Source organism: Bos taurus, chromosome 23 (assembly GCF_002263795.3).
Source record: "Bos taurus isolate L1 Dominette 01449 registration number 42190680 breed Hereford chromosome 23, ARS-UCD2.0, whole genome shotgun sequence".
Classification (NCBI taxonomy): domain Eukaryota; kingdom Metazoa; phylum Chordata; class Mammalia; order Artiodactyla; family Bovidae; genus Bos; species Bos taurus.
In genome coordinates, this window is record NC_037350.1 from 9,915,653 (window position 1) to 9,934,147 (window position 18,495).

Here is an 18,495-nt window from a genome sequence, read left to right on the forward strand (position 1 = left end):
CGTGACATTGTACAGGAGACAGGGATCAAGACCATCCCCATGGAAAAGAAATGCAAAAAAGCAAAATGGCTGTCTGGGGAGGCCTTACAAATAGCTGTGAAAAGAAGAGAAGCAAAAAGCAAAGGAGAAAAGGACAGATATAAACATCTGAATGCAGAGTTCCAAAGAATAGCAAGAAGAGATAAGAAAGCCTTCCTCAGTGATCAATGCAAAGAAATAGAGGAAAACAACAGAATGGGAAAGACTAGGGATCTCTTCAAGAAAATCAGAGATACCAAAGGAACATTTCATGCAAAGATGGGCTCGATAAAGGACAGAAATGGTATGGGCCTAACAGAAGCAGAAGATATTAAGAAGAGATGGCAAGAATACACAGAAGAACTGTACAAAAAAGATCTTCATGACCCAGATAATCACAATGGTGTGATCACTGACCTAGAGCCAGACATCCTGGAATGTGAAGTCAAGTGGGCCTTAGAAAGCATCACTACGAACAAAGCTAGTGGAGATGATGGAATCCCAGTTGAGCTATTCTAAATCCTGAAAGATGCTGCTGTGAAATGCTGCACTCAATATGCCAGCAAATTTGGAACACTCAGCAGTGGCCACAGGACTGGAAAAGGTCAGTTTTCATTCCAATCCCAAAGAAAGGCAATGCCAAAGAATGCTCAAACTACCGCACAATTACACTCATCTCACACGCTAGTAAAGTAATGCTCAAAATTCTCCAAGCCAGGTTTCAGCAGTATGTGAACCATGAACTTCCTGATGTTCAAATTAATACATAGAAACTAATTAAGTAGAGTTGGAGACCAGCAGGGGGAGCACTCACACCCTGTGACCATTGCAGAGCCCAACAGGAAGAACAAAGACTCCCTGCGGGCAAAGGTCTAAGCTAATGAAAAGCCATAGATTCTGTTTACCATGGCCAACTCTCCCTCCCCAACTTTATTTTTCCCTCTATAAAAACTTCTTCCCCTGCTGTAGGAGGACTTGCATGTGACTTGCCATGCTTGCACACACCAAACTGCAATTCTCTGCTGATCTCAAGTAAACCCATCTCTGCTGGAGAAATAACTGGCATGCTATTGATTTTGGTCAACGATATAAATCAGGCTATGTGGTCAGAGGCTAAGAGGAGGTAACAGGAAAGAGAAAGTAGTCTTGAAAAGTGGAATTACCAACCTATAAGGTATCATCTCCATGAGCATCAGGCTGTTTTCTGTGGCCATGTTTACCTTGTTTGAAAATGCAGCGAAGCCAAGAACCTGTAGGAGTTTAAAAAGAAAAGGCATGTGATCATCTAAATATTATGTAAAGCAGAGGTGCCCATAGTCTCTGGCAGGACAGGGCAATATATGGCAGTGACTATGCATGAAGGCTGGAGAAAGGCAGGGCCAGTTCAATGGAGCAACAAATGCAAAAGTCCTTCCTGACTTTTGGTTCCCTGAGCTCTTTTTAGCAACATAACCAGAATGAAAAGCAACTGCACGTTTGACATATTATTAGTAACGGGAACAAATGGATGGCCTGGACTTCTCTTTCCTCACCAACTTTAAACATCTGGACCAAGTATAAACATGCTTTCAGGTATTAGCTGTACCAAGGCTTCAATTTTAAAAGTTCTAAAATATAGGTACACTGTCTTAATATAAGTAAGTCCTTTGGGGGATTGTTGACATGTATTGATAATCATTAATAACTGTCTATAAGGTAGCAGCATTTGATAGCACATACAAAAAAAAATTGCTTTAGCAAAGCCATTACTTGCTTGCTTTTTCCTTTCTGTTCATTTCCTTCTGAAATGCCAAGTGTCCCTTCCTTTTCATCTAGAATGAAAACAGATCACCTAGAAGCTGTTACACCTTATAAAGATCTCACACCAGAGCAAATTAAAGCAGAGACAAAAGATGTCAATGCCCCACTTTTAAAATAATAATTATATAGTTGCTTTACCTTGTTCCCCCTGCTAGTACATAAATCTTTTCCCAGCATCTACTCTAAGAGTTCAGCCAGATACTGAGCAGGATAGCAGTTGGTATTACTTGTGATGCTCTGATCAGATGATGACCCCTAGGAAGTCTACAGGTCAGAATGGAAGAAAGATCTGAACCAACAGAGAAGCTCTGTGATCTTTATATATCTAAGGGATAAGAAGCGTGGCAAGTGGCCAAGAAACTCTTTTATTCCCAGGGTAAAGGTTACTCTTGCTCATAAAGGAAAACAGAGAAAATATGAAAAGTTTAAAAAACAGAAATAAATCACCCAAAGACAACTACCAGTGATGCTGTTTTTGGTGTTTGCTATACAGCTTAAATATACACATATACAAATGCACACACATACATTAATTATGAATATACAGTATATACAATTTCTCATATCTGTGGAACTCTTGAGTTGTCAGGTTTTGTTATTTTTTTTAGCCTGGATCTCAAATATTGCCTTGAAATTTTCCCTTAATATTTGAGACTACCATCTGAAGGACAGATTGCTGGGTATGTACAGTTTCCTCCAGCACATCTGAGCAGTTTCTGAGGGGGTGCTGTGAGCTTTTCACCACCTACACCACAGCAGCTCTCATCCTCTGTCCTGTACTTCCCTCATTTCCAGGGGAAACATGGAGGTCTTGTCTTTTTCCAATTTTAAATCCCTGCTATATAGCAGAAAATGCTCCCTGTCACTTGACTTGACACGTGTGTAAGTAATGTTGTTGTTTAGTCGCTAAGTTGTGTCCAACTCTTTTGCGACCCCATGGACTGTAGCCCGCCAGGCTCCTCTGTCCATGGGCTTTCCCATGTAAGAACACTGGAATGGGCTGCCATTCCCTTCTCCAGGAGATCTTCCCCACCCAGGGATTGAACCCACGTGTCCTGCACTGGCAGGCAGATCCTTTACCACTGAGCCATCAGGGAAGCATAGTCATGTATTTCAGGCTTCAATAACCTTCAAGTACAAGTCAGGTCACAACAAAGTTTGATGCCTAAATTGCAGTAATTCAAAGTGTCCACCAACTTTTATGGCTGGAGCTCAGTTTATTCCCCCACTTCACTTCATGGTGCATCCTAATTATTTATAGCATTCCCCAAAGAAACATCTTAACTGTGGCTCACAAACCAATCCTCTACCCACTTACTTCTCTCCTTTCCTAATAACCCTGGTTAATGTTAACATTAAAGCCTTTGAGGTTGCTTAAAGGGACATCACTATGATCCCTGCTGCTGATGTCTCTTAAAAGAGGGTTGATTTGGGAAAATGTGGATAGACCTTAAGGGCATTATGATAGAGAGAGACAAATACTGCATGGAATCACTTATATGTGCAATCTAAAAAAAAAGAAAAAGAAAACAGTTGCACTCATACCAACAAAGAGAAGAAAAATGGTTGCCAGCGACTGGGGGGTGAGGGCATTAAGAAAGTTGAAGAAACAGTGCAAACTTTCAGCTATAGGATGAATAAGATCTAAGGATCTGACAGAAAACATGGTGACTACTGTTGATAACATCGTATTACATACTTAAAATTTGCTAAGAGAGAATATTCTCACCGGGCGGGGTGGGGGGGGGTGGAGAAAAGGATCAATACATGAGGTATAGATGTGTTAATTCACTAGATGGAAGAGATCCTTTCACAGTGTATACGTACATCAAATCATCATGATGTACACGTCAAACATCTTACAATTTTATACCTGAATAAAGCTGGAGAGAAAGAAGGACCTAGAAACAGAGACAGAGAGAGTGCACTGATGCCTGTGTCACAGATGCCATCTGCTGGTCACTCCAAAGCCTCAGCTTCCCAAGACGCAGGAGCTGGTCTGGGTTCCATGAGAAGGAGAGGTTGCCCCTGACTCTACTCCGCAAACTCCACATGCACATTGTCCCTGGGTTCTAGGGCTCCACTATTTGTGTACAGTGTTTTGGAAGGTCTTCTTTCCAAAGACCATTCACCTTTGGCCTTTATTAACTGATAGCTTTTTAACTATTCCAAGGAAGAAAGAATGTACACCTACAAGAAGTAGACAACAGTTATGAGACAGAGCTTGTGTCAGTTTCCAAAGCAATTCCCATACTCTTTCAATCATGGAGAGTGTGGATCTGGATTAGTTAGCATAGAATAGGTTATACTGTGGCAATATACAGACCACGGGATCTTAGTGCCCTAACACATGAAAGTTATTTTTTTGCCCACGAGAAGTCCATTGTGGGTCAGTGTCTCTTCAGGGCAGCTTCTTTGCAAACAGTGCCTTGGAGATCCAGGCTAATTCCACCTGGAGACTCTATCATCTCAATGTATAGCCCCTACAATTACTACAGCAGGGGAAGAAAGAACACTGGGGATTTGTGCCTGTTTTCATATGCTTTGGCCCCAAAGTCACATGGTCCTGCCTAACTACGAGGGCAGCTGGAAAATATAGGGGAGCACATGGAGAATTCTAAATATCTCTGTCACAGAACACTTCTTAAAGGGAAAATAATTCTCATGGATGCCCAAAGATTCGGCGATCCTTGTTAAGAAATGCTGACTTTACAAACCTGAGTTTTATTTATGAAAATGGCTTTACTATTGTGAAAATGTTAAATATAACTGCACAAGATAAATTTTAAAAAGAAAATTTTTCTTTTTTCAGCCACGCCACATGGCTTGTGGGATCTTAGTTCCCTGGACCAGGGATTGAACCCCCATCATCCATAGTGAGAGCAAGGAGTCCTAATCAGCAGACTGCCAGGGAAATCCCCGAGATTTCTTAAAAGAAATAAGAAATGTTATCATTTAGACAACATTTAAAAAAATATTCTCAAAAAGAAAAAAGAGCCATATTTATCCAGTGGTGCAACGGATAATGCGTCTGACTACGGACGGATCAGAAGATTCCAGGTTTGACTCCTGGCTAGCTCATAGTGCACATTTTGGGCTCCCCTGGTGGCTCAGGCAGTAAAGAATCTGCCTGCAATGCGGGAGACCTGGGTTTGATGCCTGTGTCGGGAAGATCCCCTAGAGAAGGGAATAGCAACCCACTCCAGTGTTCTTGTATGAGAAATCGCATGGACAGAGAAGCCTGGCGGGCTACAGTCCATGGGGCTGCAAAAGAATTGGACATGACTGAGTGACTAACACAACCAACCTGAGCTAAAAAAACAAAAGATGTCCAAAAAACCTAGTACATATGCATAAGCACACACCTCCACGAGGAACGCTTCCTCCCTGAATCCAGCTCTGCCGCTTGGTGACACGGATTCACTGAACATCTCATCTCCCTCAATTTCTTTACTGTAGCAGAATGAGAGTGAAAGGAGGCTGAATAAGAGTGTGGTTGCTGCTATATTAAAATAGAAGTGAAACCTCTACCTAGAAGAACACAGAAACTCACCTGAGCATAGGTCTGTTACATATTTGTTTGAAAGAAGAAGATGTGAATAACTGAAAGTACAGAAATATCAATTGTAGGTGACTTTGGATAGTGCAGCTATAGGCATTTCTTTTCCTCCATTTTTTTCTTCTTTATTTAAGAAAAAAACTGCTAGGATTCCCTGATAGTCCATCCAGTGGTTAGGACTCTATGCTTCCACTCCTAGGGGCCCACGTTTGACCCCTGGTAGGGGCACTCCAGCACTCTTGCCTGGAAAATCCCATGGGCGGAGGAGCCTGGCAGGCTGCAGTCCTTGCGGTCTAGAAGAGTCAGACACGACTGAGCGACTCCATTTTCACTTTTCACTTTCATGCATTGGAGAAGGAAATGGCAACCCACTCCAGTGTCCTTGCCTGGAGAATCCCAGAGAGAGGGGAGCCTGGTGGGCTGCGGTCTATGGGGTCGCACAGAGTTGGACACAACTGAAGCGACCTAGCAGCAGCAGCAGCAGCCGCATGGGAACTAAGATCCCACAAGCTGTGTAGCAGGGCCCCCCAAAAAATGGATAGAATGAGCCTGTATTACTATCACAAGAGGGAATAAAAACCCTATTTTTCAAATAGTATGAAAAAGATGTAACAGATAAAAATCTTTAAAAAAAAAAAGCATGTTTAAAAAATATAAGCTAGTGTGTAAAATTAAATGTATATATTCAGCTTTGTTACGAATCAGCATATGTTTTAAAAATATTATTTTTATAATTCTCCTATGAATATTTTCCTTCCTAGGTTGCTTGCTTTTTGTTTTATTTTAAATGACCTGAGCCATGAGTTAGGAGTATAAAACACCTACCAAAAAAAAACCCACTTACACCAATGGACAGATCATCTAGACAGAAAATTAATAAGGAAATACAACCCTTAAATGACACATTCAGTTCAGTTCAGTTCAGTCCCTCAGTCGTGTCCGACTCTTTTCGACCCCATGAATCGCAGCACGCCAGGCATCCCTGTCCATCACCAACTCCCGGAGTTCACTCAGACTCACGTCCATCGAGTCAGTGATGCCATCCAGCCATCTCATCCTCTGTCGTCCCCTTCTCCTCCTGCCCCCAATCCCTCCCAGCATCAGAGTCTTTTCCAATGAGTCAACTCTTCACATGAGGTGGCCAAAGTGCTGGAGTTTCAGCTTTAGCATCATTCCTTCCAAAGAAATCCCAGGGCTGATCTTCAGAATGGACTGGTTGGATCTCCTTGCAGTCCAGGGGACTCTCAAGAGTCTTCTCCAACACCACAGTTTAAAAGCATAAATTCTTTGGTGCTCAGCCTTCTTCACAGTCCAACTCTCACATCCATACATGACTACTGGAAAAACCATAGCCTTAGATCAGATAGATTTAATTGATATTTACAGGACATTCCATCTGAAAGCAGCAGTATACATGTTCTTCTCAAGTACACACTGAACATTCTCCAGGATAGACCGCATTTTGGGTCACAAATCAAGGCTTGGTAATTTAAGAAAACTGAAATCATATCAAGCATCTTCTCATCACAACACTATGAGATTAGAAATCAATCACAGGGGAAAAAAACTGTAAAAGAACAGGAACACATGGAGGCTACACAATATGCTACTAAATAGCCAATTAATCGCTGAAGAAAGCAAAGAGGAAATAAAAACACCCCTAGACACAAATGACAATGGAAACACAATGATTCAAAACCTAAGGGATGCAACAAAATCTGACACCTAAAGCAACTAGAGAAAGAAGAACAAACAAATCCCAAAGTTGATAGAAAGGAAGAAGTCATAAAGATTAGAGCAGAAATAAGTGAAACAGAGATGAAGAAAACATCAATGAAACTAAGTTAGTTCTTGAAGAGTTAAACAAAACCTTTAGCCAGACTTATCAAGACAAAAAATGGAAATGGCTCAAATCAATACAATTAGAAATGAAAAAGAGAAGTTACAACTGACACCACAGAAATACAAAGGATCATAAGAGACTACTACAAGCAACTATATGCCAATAAAATGGACAATCTAGAGGAAATGGACAAATTCTTAGAAAAGAACAAACTTCAAAGACTGAACCAGGAAGAAACAGAAAATGTGAACAGACCAATCACAAGTGACGAAATTGAAACTGATTAAAAATCTTCAAGCAGAGCTTCCCTGGTGGTGCAATGGGTAAAAATCCACCTGGCAACGCAGGGGACACGGGCTTGATCCCTGTTCCGGTAAGGTTCCACACGCGTGGGACAGTGAAGCCCATGCACCGCAATGACTGCTCCCAGGTGCCACAGCTAGTGGGCCCGGGTGCTGCAACCACTGGAGGCTGTGGGCCTAGAGCCCGTGCTCTGCAACAAGAGAACTCACCACAATGAAAAGCCCAACACACTGCAAAGAAAGGCTGTCCCTGCTCACTGCAACCAGAGAAAGCCCATGCGAAAGCAATGAAGACCCAGTGCAGCCAAGAAAAAAATCTTTCAACAAACAAAACTTCAGGACCATACAGCTTCATAATCCTATCAAGCATTTAGAGAAGAGTTAACATGTATCCTTTCAAAAAATTGCAGAGGGAGGAACATTGCCAAGCTCATTCTACGAGGCCACCATCACTCTGATATAAAAACCAAACACAGATATCTCACACACAAAAAAATTACAGGGCAATATTACTGACGATTGTGGAAAAAGCAAGAGAATTTCAGAAAAACATCTACTTCTGCTTCATTGACTACACTAAAGCCTTTGATTGTGTGGATCACAACAAACTGTGGAAAAGTCTTCAAGAAATGGGAATACCAGATGACCTTACCTGCCTCCCTTACCTGTATGCAGGTAAAGAAGCAACACTTAGAACCAGATATGGAACAACAGACTGGTTCAAAATTGGGAAAGGAGTACGTCAAGGCTGTATATTGTCACCCTGCTTATTTAACTTTATATGCAGAGTACACCATGAGAAACACTGGGCTGGATGAAGCACAAGCTGGAATCAAAATTGCCGGGAGAAATATCAATAACCTCAGATATGCAGATGACACCACCTTTATGGCAGAAAGCGAAGAACTAAAGACCCTCTTGATGAAAGTGAAAGAGGAGAGTGAAAAAGTTGGCTTAAAATTCAACATTCAGAAAACTAAGATCAGGGCATCTGGTCCCATCATTTCATGGCAAATAGATGGAGAAACAATGGAAACAGTGACAGATTCTATTTTCTTGGGCTCCAAACTCACTGCAGATGGTGACTGCAGCCATGAAATTAAAAGACACTTACTCCTTGGAAGGAAAGCTATGACCAACCTAGAAAGCATATTGAAAAGCAGAGACATTATTTTGCCAACAAAGGTCAGTCTAGTCAAAGCTATGCGTTTTCCAGTAGTCATGTATGGATGTGAGAGTTGGACCATATAGAAGGCTGAGCACCAAGGAATTGATGCTTTTGAACTGTGGTGTTGGAGAAGACTCTTGAGAGTCCCTGGGACTGCAAGGAGATCTAACCAGTCAGTCCTAAAGGAAATCAATCGTGAATAGTCATTGGAAGGACTGATGCTGAAGCTGAAGTTCCAATACTTTGGCCACCTGATTCGAAGGAAGAGTTGAATCATTAGAAAAGACCTTGATGCTGGGAAAGATTGAAGGCAGGAGGAGAAGGGAATGGCAGAGGATGAGATGGTTGGATGGCATCACTGATTTAATGGACATGAGTTTGAGCAAGCTCTGGGAGATGGTGAAGGACAGGGAAGCCTGGTGTGCTGTAGTCCATGGGGGTCGCAAAGAGTTGGACACAACTGAGCGACTGAACCACAACAACAACAATCACTCATGAACACAGATGCAAAAATCCTCAACAAAATACTAGCAAACAGAATCCCACAAAATATTAAAATGACCATACACCATGATCAAGTGGGATTTATCCCAGGGATGCAAGGATTCTTCAATATATGCAAATCAATCAATGTGACACACCATATTAACAGATTGAAGAATAAAAACCATATGATCAACTCAATAGATGTAGAAAAAGCTTTTGACAAAATTCAACACCCATTTATGATAAAAAAAAACTGTCCAGAAAGTGGATATAGAGGGAACCTACTTCAATATAATAAAAACCATATATGACAACCCACAGGAAATATTGTTCTCTCTGGTGAAAAACTGAAAACATTTCCTCTATGATTAGGAACAAGAAAAGGATGTCCACTCTCATCACTATCACTAAGTAATAATAACTCAACATAGTTTTGGAAGTCCTAGTCATGGCAATCAGAGAAGAAAAAGAAATAAAAGGAATCCAGATTGGAAAAAAGGTAAACCTGTCATTGTTTTGCAGATGACATAATACTATACATATAAAATCCTAAAGAGGCCTCCAGAGAACTACCAGAGCTTATCAATGCATTTGTTAAAGTTGTAGGACACAAAATCAATACACAGAAATCTGCTATATTCTTATACACTAACAAAAAAAGATTGGAAAAAGAAATTAAGAAAACAATCCTACTTATCACTGCAACAAAAGAATAAAATACCTAGGAATAAATCTACCTAAGGAGACAAAAAGACTTGTATTCAGAAAACTATAGGGTACTGATGAAAGAAATCAAAGACAACACAAACAGATTGAGAGACATACCCTGTTCTTGGACTGGAAGAATCAATATTGTGAAAATGACTAGACAACTGAAGCAACCTACAGATTCAATGCAATCCCTATTAATTTGTGTGGAAACATAAAAGACTACAACCAGTCACAGCAATTTTGAGAAAGAAAAATGGAGGTGGAGGAATCAGACTCCCTGACTTCAGACTGTACTACAAAGCTACAGTAATCACGACAGTGTGGTACTGGCATAAAGACAGAAATACAGATACATGGAACAGGATAGAAAGCCCAGAGGTAAACCCAAGTACCTATGGTCACCTAATCTATGACAAAGCAAGCAAGAATATACAAACTTGTTATTTAATAGTTTCAGGTGAACAGTAACGGGATTCAGCCATACTTATACATGTATTCATTCTCCCCCAAGAGCCAGCCTCTTTAATAAGTGGTGCTGGGAAAACTGGACAGCACATGTAAAAGAATGAAATTAGAACACTCTATAATACCATACACAAAAATAAACTCAAAATGAATTAAAAAACTATAAGGCTGTACACTATAGCATAAGGCTGGACACTATAAAACTCTTAGAGAAAAAGCATAGGCAGAACACTTTTTGGCACAAATTGCAGCAAGATCTTTTTTGACTTACATCCTAGAGTAATGAAAATAAAAACAAAAATAAATGAGACTTAAACTGAAAAGCTTTTGCACAACAAAGGAAACCACAAACAAAACAAAAAGACAACCCTCAGCATGGGAGAAAATATTTGCAAAAGAAGTAACTGACAAGAGATTAATCTCCAAAATAAACTAACAACTAATGCAGCTCAGTATCGAAAAAACAAATAACCCAATGAAAAAATGGGAGGAAAACCTAAATGGACACTTCTCCAAAGACACACAGATGGTCAAAAGGCACATGAAAGGATGCTGAACACGACTGATTATTAGAGAAATGCAAGTCAATACTATAAAGAAGTATCACCTCATCTGGTCAGAATGGACATCATCAAAAAATCTACAAACAGTACATGCTGGAGAGAATGTGGAGAAAGGGAACCCTCCTACACTGCTGATGGGAATGTAATCTGGTACAACCACTATTGAAAACAGTACGGAGGTTCCTCAAAAAACTAGAACTACCATTCTACTGGGTAGCATATGACCCAGAAACCCCATTTCTGGGCAAATAGCCAGAGAAAACTATAATTCAAAAAGACACTTGCATTCCAATGTTCACTGCAGCACTATTTACAATAGCCAGGACACGGAAGTAACCTAAATGTCCATCAACAAAGGAACAGAGAAAGAAAATGTGATACATGTAAGGTATACTCATCTGAAAGCAAAGTTTCAAAGAATATTCTGCAAGGAGAGATAAGAAAGCCTCCCTCAGTGGTCAATGCAAAGAAATAGTGGAAAACAATAGAATGGGAAAGATTAGAGATCTCTTCAAGAAAATGAGAGATACAAAGGGGGCATTTCACGCAAAGATGGGCACAAAAAAGGACAGAAACGGTATGGACCTAAAAGAAGCAGAAGATATGAAGAGGAGGCAAGAATACACAGAAGAACTATACAAAAGAGATCTTAATGAACCATATAACCACAATGGTGTGATCACTCACCCAGAGTCAGACATCCTGGAGTGCGAAGTCAAGTGGGCCTTAGGAAGCATCACTACAAACAAAGCTAGTGGAGGTGATGGAATTCCAGCTGAGCTATTTCAAATCCTAAACGACGAGGCTGTGACAGTGCTGCACTCAGTATGCCAGCAAATTTGGAAAACTCAGTCAGCAGTGGCCACAGGACTGGAAAAGGTCAGTTTTCATTCCAATCCCAAAGAAAGGCAATGCCAAAGAATGCTCAAACTACCCCACAATTGCGCTCATTTCACACGCTAGCAAAGTAATGCTCAAAATTCTCCAAGCCAGGCTTCAACAGTACATGAACCGAGAACTTCCAGATGTTCAAGCTCGATTTAGAAAAGGCAGAGGAACCAGAGATCAAATTGCCAACATCTGCTGGATCATAAAAAAAGCAAGAGGATTCTAGAAAAACATCTACTTCTGCTCATTGACTACACTAAAGCTTTGGACTATGTGGATCACAACAAACTGTGGAAAACTCTTTAAGAGATGGGAATACCAAACGACCCTACCTGCCTCCTGAGAAACCTGTATGCAGGTCAAGAAGCAGCAGTTAGAACCAGACGTGGAACAACAGACTGGTTCAAAATTGGGAAGGAGTACATCAAGGCTGTATACTGTCATCCTGCTTATTTAACTTTATATGCAGAGTACACCATGAGAAATGCTGGGCTGGATGAAGCACAACCTGGAATCAAGATTTCCAGGAGAAATATCAATAATCTCAGATATGCAGATGATACAACCCTTATGGCAGAAAGTGAAGAGGAGCTAAAGAGCCTCTTGATAAAGGTGGAAAAGGAGAGTGAAAAAGCTGGCTTACAACTCAACATTCAAAAACTAAGATCATGGCATCCAGTCCCATCACTTCATGGCAAATAGATGGGGAAACAATGGAAACAGTGACAGATTCTATTTTCTTGGGTTCCAAAATCACTGCAGATGGTGACTGCAGCCATGAAATTAAAAGACACTTGCTCCTTGGAAGAAAAGTTATGACCAACCTAGACAGCATATTAAAAATCAGAGACATCACTTTGCCAACAAAGGTCTGTATAGTCAAAGCTATGGCTTTTCCAGTAGGCATGTATGGATGTGAGAGTTGGACCGTATAGAAGGCTGAGCACCAAAGAACTGATGCTTTTGAACTGTGGTGTTGGAGAAGACTCTTAAGAGTCCCTTGGACTGCAAAGAGATCAAACCAGTCAATTCTAAAGGAAATCAATTCTGAAAATTCATTGGAAGTACCAATGCTGAAGCTGAAGTTCCAATGCTTTGCCTACCTGATTCGAAGAGTTGAGTCATTGGAAAAGACCCTCATGCTGGGAAAGATTGAAGGCAGGAGGAGAAGGGAATGACAGAGGACGAGATGGTTGGATGGCATCACTGATTTAATGGACATGAGTTTGAGCAAGCTTTGGGAGATGGTGAAGGACAGGGAAGCCTGGTGTGCTGCAGTCCATGGGGTCGCAAAGACTGGACATGACTGAGTGACTGAAGAACAATATATAGAATGGAATATTACCCAGCCATAAAAAGGAACAAAATAGTGCCATCTGCAAAGACATGGATGGATCTAGAGATTGTCACACAGAGTAAAGTAAATCAGAAAGAGAAAACCAAATATCATATAATATCGCTTATATTGGAATCTAGAAAAATGGTACAGATGAACTTATTTGCAAAGCAGAAATAGAGACACACGTGTAGAGAACAAACATAGGGATACCAAGAGGGGGAAAGGGTGGGATGAATTTGGGTATTGGGATTGACTTATATACACTACCATGGATACAACAGACCAGTAATAAGGACCTACTGTATTGCACAGGGAATTCTACTCAGTGCCCCGTGGTGACCTAAATGGGAAGGAAATCTTAAAAAGAGGGAATATATTAATATGCATATGTATAACTGATTCACTTTGCTGTACAGCAGAAACTAACAGAACACTGTAAAGCAACTATACTCCAATAGAAATTAACTTAACAAAACAAAAGCAAAAAGACACCTACCAGAAACACTTCCATGGGAAATTCAATGGGGTACTGATTGAAGGAAATTCTGATACATTTGTTGATTCTCAGAGCAACCATAGCGGTTAGAAATAGTAAGATGCTGGTGGAATTAGCTTTAGGGAGACCTAAACAGTAGTTAATTATGTTCTGAAAGAAAACAAAATTACAGAGGCTTAGGAAAGGATGTAATAATTGCCTTAATCTAGAAAATGACACTTTCTAAATCAGTTCAAACAGAAGTCCCTGGGCAAGGTTGCTGTGCATAGAGATCTTTATGAGCATGACTAGAACAGGGAGAGCAAGTAGGTGGATATATAATTTTTTAAGTTGGAAAAGATACATTAGAAGACAATAATGTCCAACAAGAAGAGAATACACTTTCGGTGTTTCAGTGTAATGGAAAGGACCCAGGAGTTCTGTTATTAGCCTACTCTTTATCAATTTGCCCAGACCATGTGTGTTTCACTTGACTTCTGGGCCATTGTTGCATTCAGGGACAACTTTGCATTTTATATTCTTAAGATGTTTTAGGATACATGTCTGTTATGAGTTACATGATGGGAAGAATTATGATAGATACAGTTATCTAAAAGACCAAATTTTAACATAAATTGTGTTAGTTTAAAAGGCTGGGGGTGAAATGATTAATGGAACTGAGAACATGGTACAACTGGCACCTGCAATTAATCAAGACTGTAAATCTAGAAGAGGTGAAATTACTTCTAGGACTCTCTTGACCCAGCCGCCTATGCAAGAGTCTCTCCACTTGGGCCTACTTCTTTTTGGAGGCAAGGGGAGGAGCATCTGTTACTCTGGGTGAGGGTAGAAATTACTCACGTAGAAGAAGGCGATGGGACCAGAATTGTAACTGATCATAATTCCGAAGATGCAGGTCAACTGGGATAGCATAACGTGCAGGGCTGTGGCAGCCAGGTAAGCACTAATTGCAGCCTCCGGAATGTAAGCGACAATGAAGCCAAAACCTAACATGCCCATAGACAGCTGTGGGGGGGTTCAGATGGAAAAGAAAACCAGAGTGAGGAGGAATGTCATCAAACCAGCAATGGCAACCCATTAGGCCATCTCCAAAGGTTCCAACAAAAAAAAGTTAGCTTAGGCCCCTTTAATAATTTTCTTTTAACTTAAAAAACTGGGGGTGGGGAGAGCTGTGCTGGGTCTTTGCTGCTGTGCACAGGCTTTCTCTAGGTGTGGCGAGTGGAGGTTACTCTAGTTGCAGTGCGTGGGCTTCTCACTGCAGTGGCTTCTCTCGGTGTGGAGCACGGGCTCTGTGTGTACAGGCTTCGGCAGCTGTGGCACACAGGCCCACAGTAGTCAGGCTCAGTTGTTGTTGGTGCCCAGGTTTAGCTGCCCCATGGCATGTGGAATCTTCTTGGATCGGGGATCAAATTTGTGTCCCTTGCATCGGCAGGCGGATTATTTACCAGAGGGCCATCAGGGAAATCCCCTTTGATAACTCATTTCTCTTTCCCTAATCAACTGAAATTGATGAGCTAAAAGCAGATCCTTGGTATTGATTCAGAGGCTCCCTTACAAATGTAAGACCACACTCCTTTCTTTCTTCATGAGGATGTAAGCCAATGTTCTTACCCTAGAATCTACTGATCTTGTGGATGTGCGGTAATCAGTGACAAAGTGATCAGAAGAAGACTTGGCTTTTTTAAAGTCCTTTTCACTAAAATCTTCTTTAAAAATACTTTTTGTTTGTTTATTTATTTTTGTGTGTGCTGGGTCTTAGCTGCTGCGTGGGCTTTTCTCTAGCTGCAGTGCGAGGGCTTCTCACTGAGACGGCTTCTCTTGCTGCCAATTACAGGCTCTAGAGTGCCTGGGCCTCAGCAGTTGCAGCTCCCAGGCTCTAGAGCACAGACCCAACAGTTGTGGTGCACGGGCTCAGCTGCTCTGCAGCATGTGGGATCTTCCTGGGTCAGGGATTGAACCTATGTCTCCTGCAATGGCAGGCAGATTCTTCATCACTGAGCCACCAGGGAAGCCCCAGTGGAACCTTTGATAGCCCTCCCCATGACATGTTAACATCCCTATGAGGAATGCAGCTTTTCGCAAAGGAAAATATTAAAACAACCTGGGCTCCAGCTTAAACATTTGGGCCTTTGATGTTTATGAAGAACAATTAAACTGAATTTATGTCTTTAGGATTAAATATAAATACACGTAAAATACAGCATATGTATGTAAATGTATTTTTTAAATGGTATGTAATATACAAGCAAAGGATTTAAAAGGATAGATGCCAAGTTATTAACAGAAGTTGCCTTTGGGGAATGGTTGATTAAAGGTTACGGGCAATATTTTGTAATTTATATACTCTTTTATTATTAGAGATTTTTGCAATATACTTGTTCATCTTTTATAATTAAAAAAAAGTGGGAAATTATGGCTAGAGGGCGAGCTCCAATCCTCTTCAGAGGGGAGGTTAAGAAAAATGACAGACCAGTGAAGAAGATGGGGAAAGAAAAGCCAAGTCTTGAAACCCTCTCTTGTCACTGCTTCATATTCCGCTGCACTAGGAACTCTCAGAAGACAAACTTGGAGGAACAAATCTATTAGCTTTAGGAGCGTTTTGTTTCAAAGCTTTCAGTTAGTTGAGCACTTTGTCTCCCTTGATCTCCAGTCATTACTGCCCAGAGTGCTCCTTGACTCTAGTCAGGCCAATCTGTTTCCTGTCTTTTGTGTGACTGACTAATTTCTTCTGTGCTTATGCCCAAACCCCTCTTCCCTCTCTGCCAGCCCAGGTTTATCATCTCTTTCGAGAGCTCAATAGGACTTCCCTGGTGGTCCAGTGCTGAGAATCTGCCTGCCAATGCAGGGGACACAGGTTTGATCCCTGCTCCAGGAGAACTCCACAGCTGGACCTGTGTGCCTCAACCACTGAGCTGGCGGTCCCTGGAGCCTCTGCTCTGCAACAAGAGTAGCCACCATAATGAGAAGCCCACGCACTGCAACTAGAGTAGCCCCCCCTGCTTTGCACAATTAGAGAAAGCCCGCGGGCTGCAACAAAGACCCAGTGCAGTCAATAAATAAATACAAATTGTAAAAAGAGCTCAATAACACTTCTCTCCTTCAGAAAGTGTGGTACTGAGTGCGTTTGGACAAGTTTCTTAAACTCTCCGAACCTCAGTTCCCTTGTCTATGAAATGAACAATACCCAACGTGAGTGTTTTGTATGGATTACATGACAGAATACATGTAAAACTCTTAGCTCAAATCTGAAAACAGTGGCAGACGCAAACATATGTATCACTCATTCTCTTTTTTGGAGGGGCTGCCTTGGGTCTTCCTTGCGGCGCTCAGGACCTTCCTTGTGTCATGGAGGATCTTTTGTTGAGGCGCAAGGACTCTATTTGTGGCGTGCAGGCTCAGTTGTGGCTGAGGGCTTAGTTGCTCCATGGCATGTGGGAATCTTAGTTCCTCGACCAGAGGTCCAAACCTGTGTCCCCTGCATTGCAAGATGGATTCTTAACCACTGCGCTACCAGGGAAGTCCCTATATCACTCATTCTTCATGCTATCCCTTCCTTCAACCTTGTAAATGGCAAATATCTATAATGAACCATAGAACTCTTCCTTGCCCAGCTGTGATGTGGCCTCAGAATCTGGTGTTAACATAATTTTCTAGACATCACTGTCAATCAGTCAGAACTGGTCTGTGACATGAAACCTATCTCTGTCATCCTTATTGAAAACAGGTAGAGACATTTCCCAAATTACAATGGTTCGAATAGTTTTAATTTTGATTTTACAATGGTGTAAAATCACTACACAATTGGTAAAAATGGTATTTTGAATTTTGATTTTTTTTTTCTGGGCTAGGGTGCAGCATGATGCTCTTTTGTGATGCTGGGCAGGGGCAGTGAGCCAGAGCTTCTACTGGCCACACAGACATGAGGGGAAACAACAGATACACTAAGAACTATCCTGTACTCAGACAGCCACTCTGTTTATTGCTTTCAGTACTATATTCAACAAACTACACGAGATATCCAATACTTTATTATAAAATAGGCTTTGTGTTACATGATTTTGCCCAATACAGTCTAATGTAAGTGTTCTGAGCACGTTTAAGATAAGCCAGGCTAGGCTATGATATTTGGTAAGCTAGGTTTACTAAATGTATTTTCAACTTACAGTATTCTCAAATTACAATGGGTTTATCAGTATGTAACCTCATCATAGGTCGAGGAAGTTCTGTACTAAACGTTTGGCGAATGAAGGAAAGGTTTAATAAATGGTTGTTTCCTTCCCAGACAACTCCATCCCAGCTAAAAACTATTCCTTTACTTCATATTTTTAAAATTATTTTTGGACACGCCACATGGCATGCAGGATCTTAGTTTCCTGACCAGGGATCGAACCCATGCCCTCTGAGGTGGAAGCATGGATTCTTAACCACTGGACTGCCAGGAAAGTCCCCACTTCATATTCTTTTGACCATGAACTCTTCATTTTTGTTAATACTAGTGTGCACTTTAAGATTATCTAGCTAAGAGTTGGACAAGACTGAGTGACTTCACTTTCACTTTTCACTTTCATGCATTGGAGAAGGAAATGGCAACCCACTCCAGTGTTCTTGCCCAGAGAATCCCAGGGATGGGGGAGCCTGGTGGGCTGCCGTCTATGGGGTCGCAGAGACTTGGACACGACTGAAGCAACTTAGCAGCAGCAGCAGCAGTGCACAGGTTCTAGAGGCAGACAAACAGCCTGAATCCCAGTTTGGGGTCTTACTGGTTACATTATCGTCAGCAATTCACTTAACCTCTCTATACCTTTGTTTCCTTAAAATAAGTACAGAGTAATACCTACCCTCATACAGGGGGGTGTT

At 41.3% G+C, this 18,495-nt stretch overlaps 1 protein-coding gene across 10 annotated transcripts in view; it reads right to left on the reverse strand.

The window, feature by feature from the left end:
• Positions 1 to 18,495, reverse strand: part of SLC26A8 (solute carrier family 26 member 8) — a 91,184-nt gene that overhangs the window by 36,679 nt on the left and 36,010 nt on the right. For 9 of the 10 annotated variants that reach the window (XM_059880375.1, XM_059880371.1, XM_059880372.1 and 6 more), the window contains 3 exon segments: positions 14,479 to 14,643; positions 13,639 to 13,788; positions 1,186 to 1,268 (listed from right to left, as the gene is read on the reverse strand). In XM_059880375.1, coding sequence (XP_059736358.1) covers positions 1,186 to 1,268; positions 13,639 to 13,788; positions 14,479 to 14,643 — 398 coding nt within the window. 10 annotated transcript variants of the gene reach the window in all.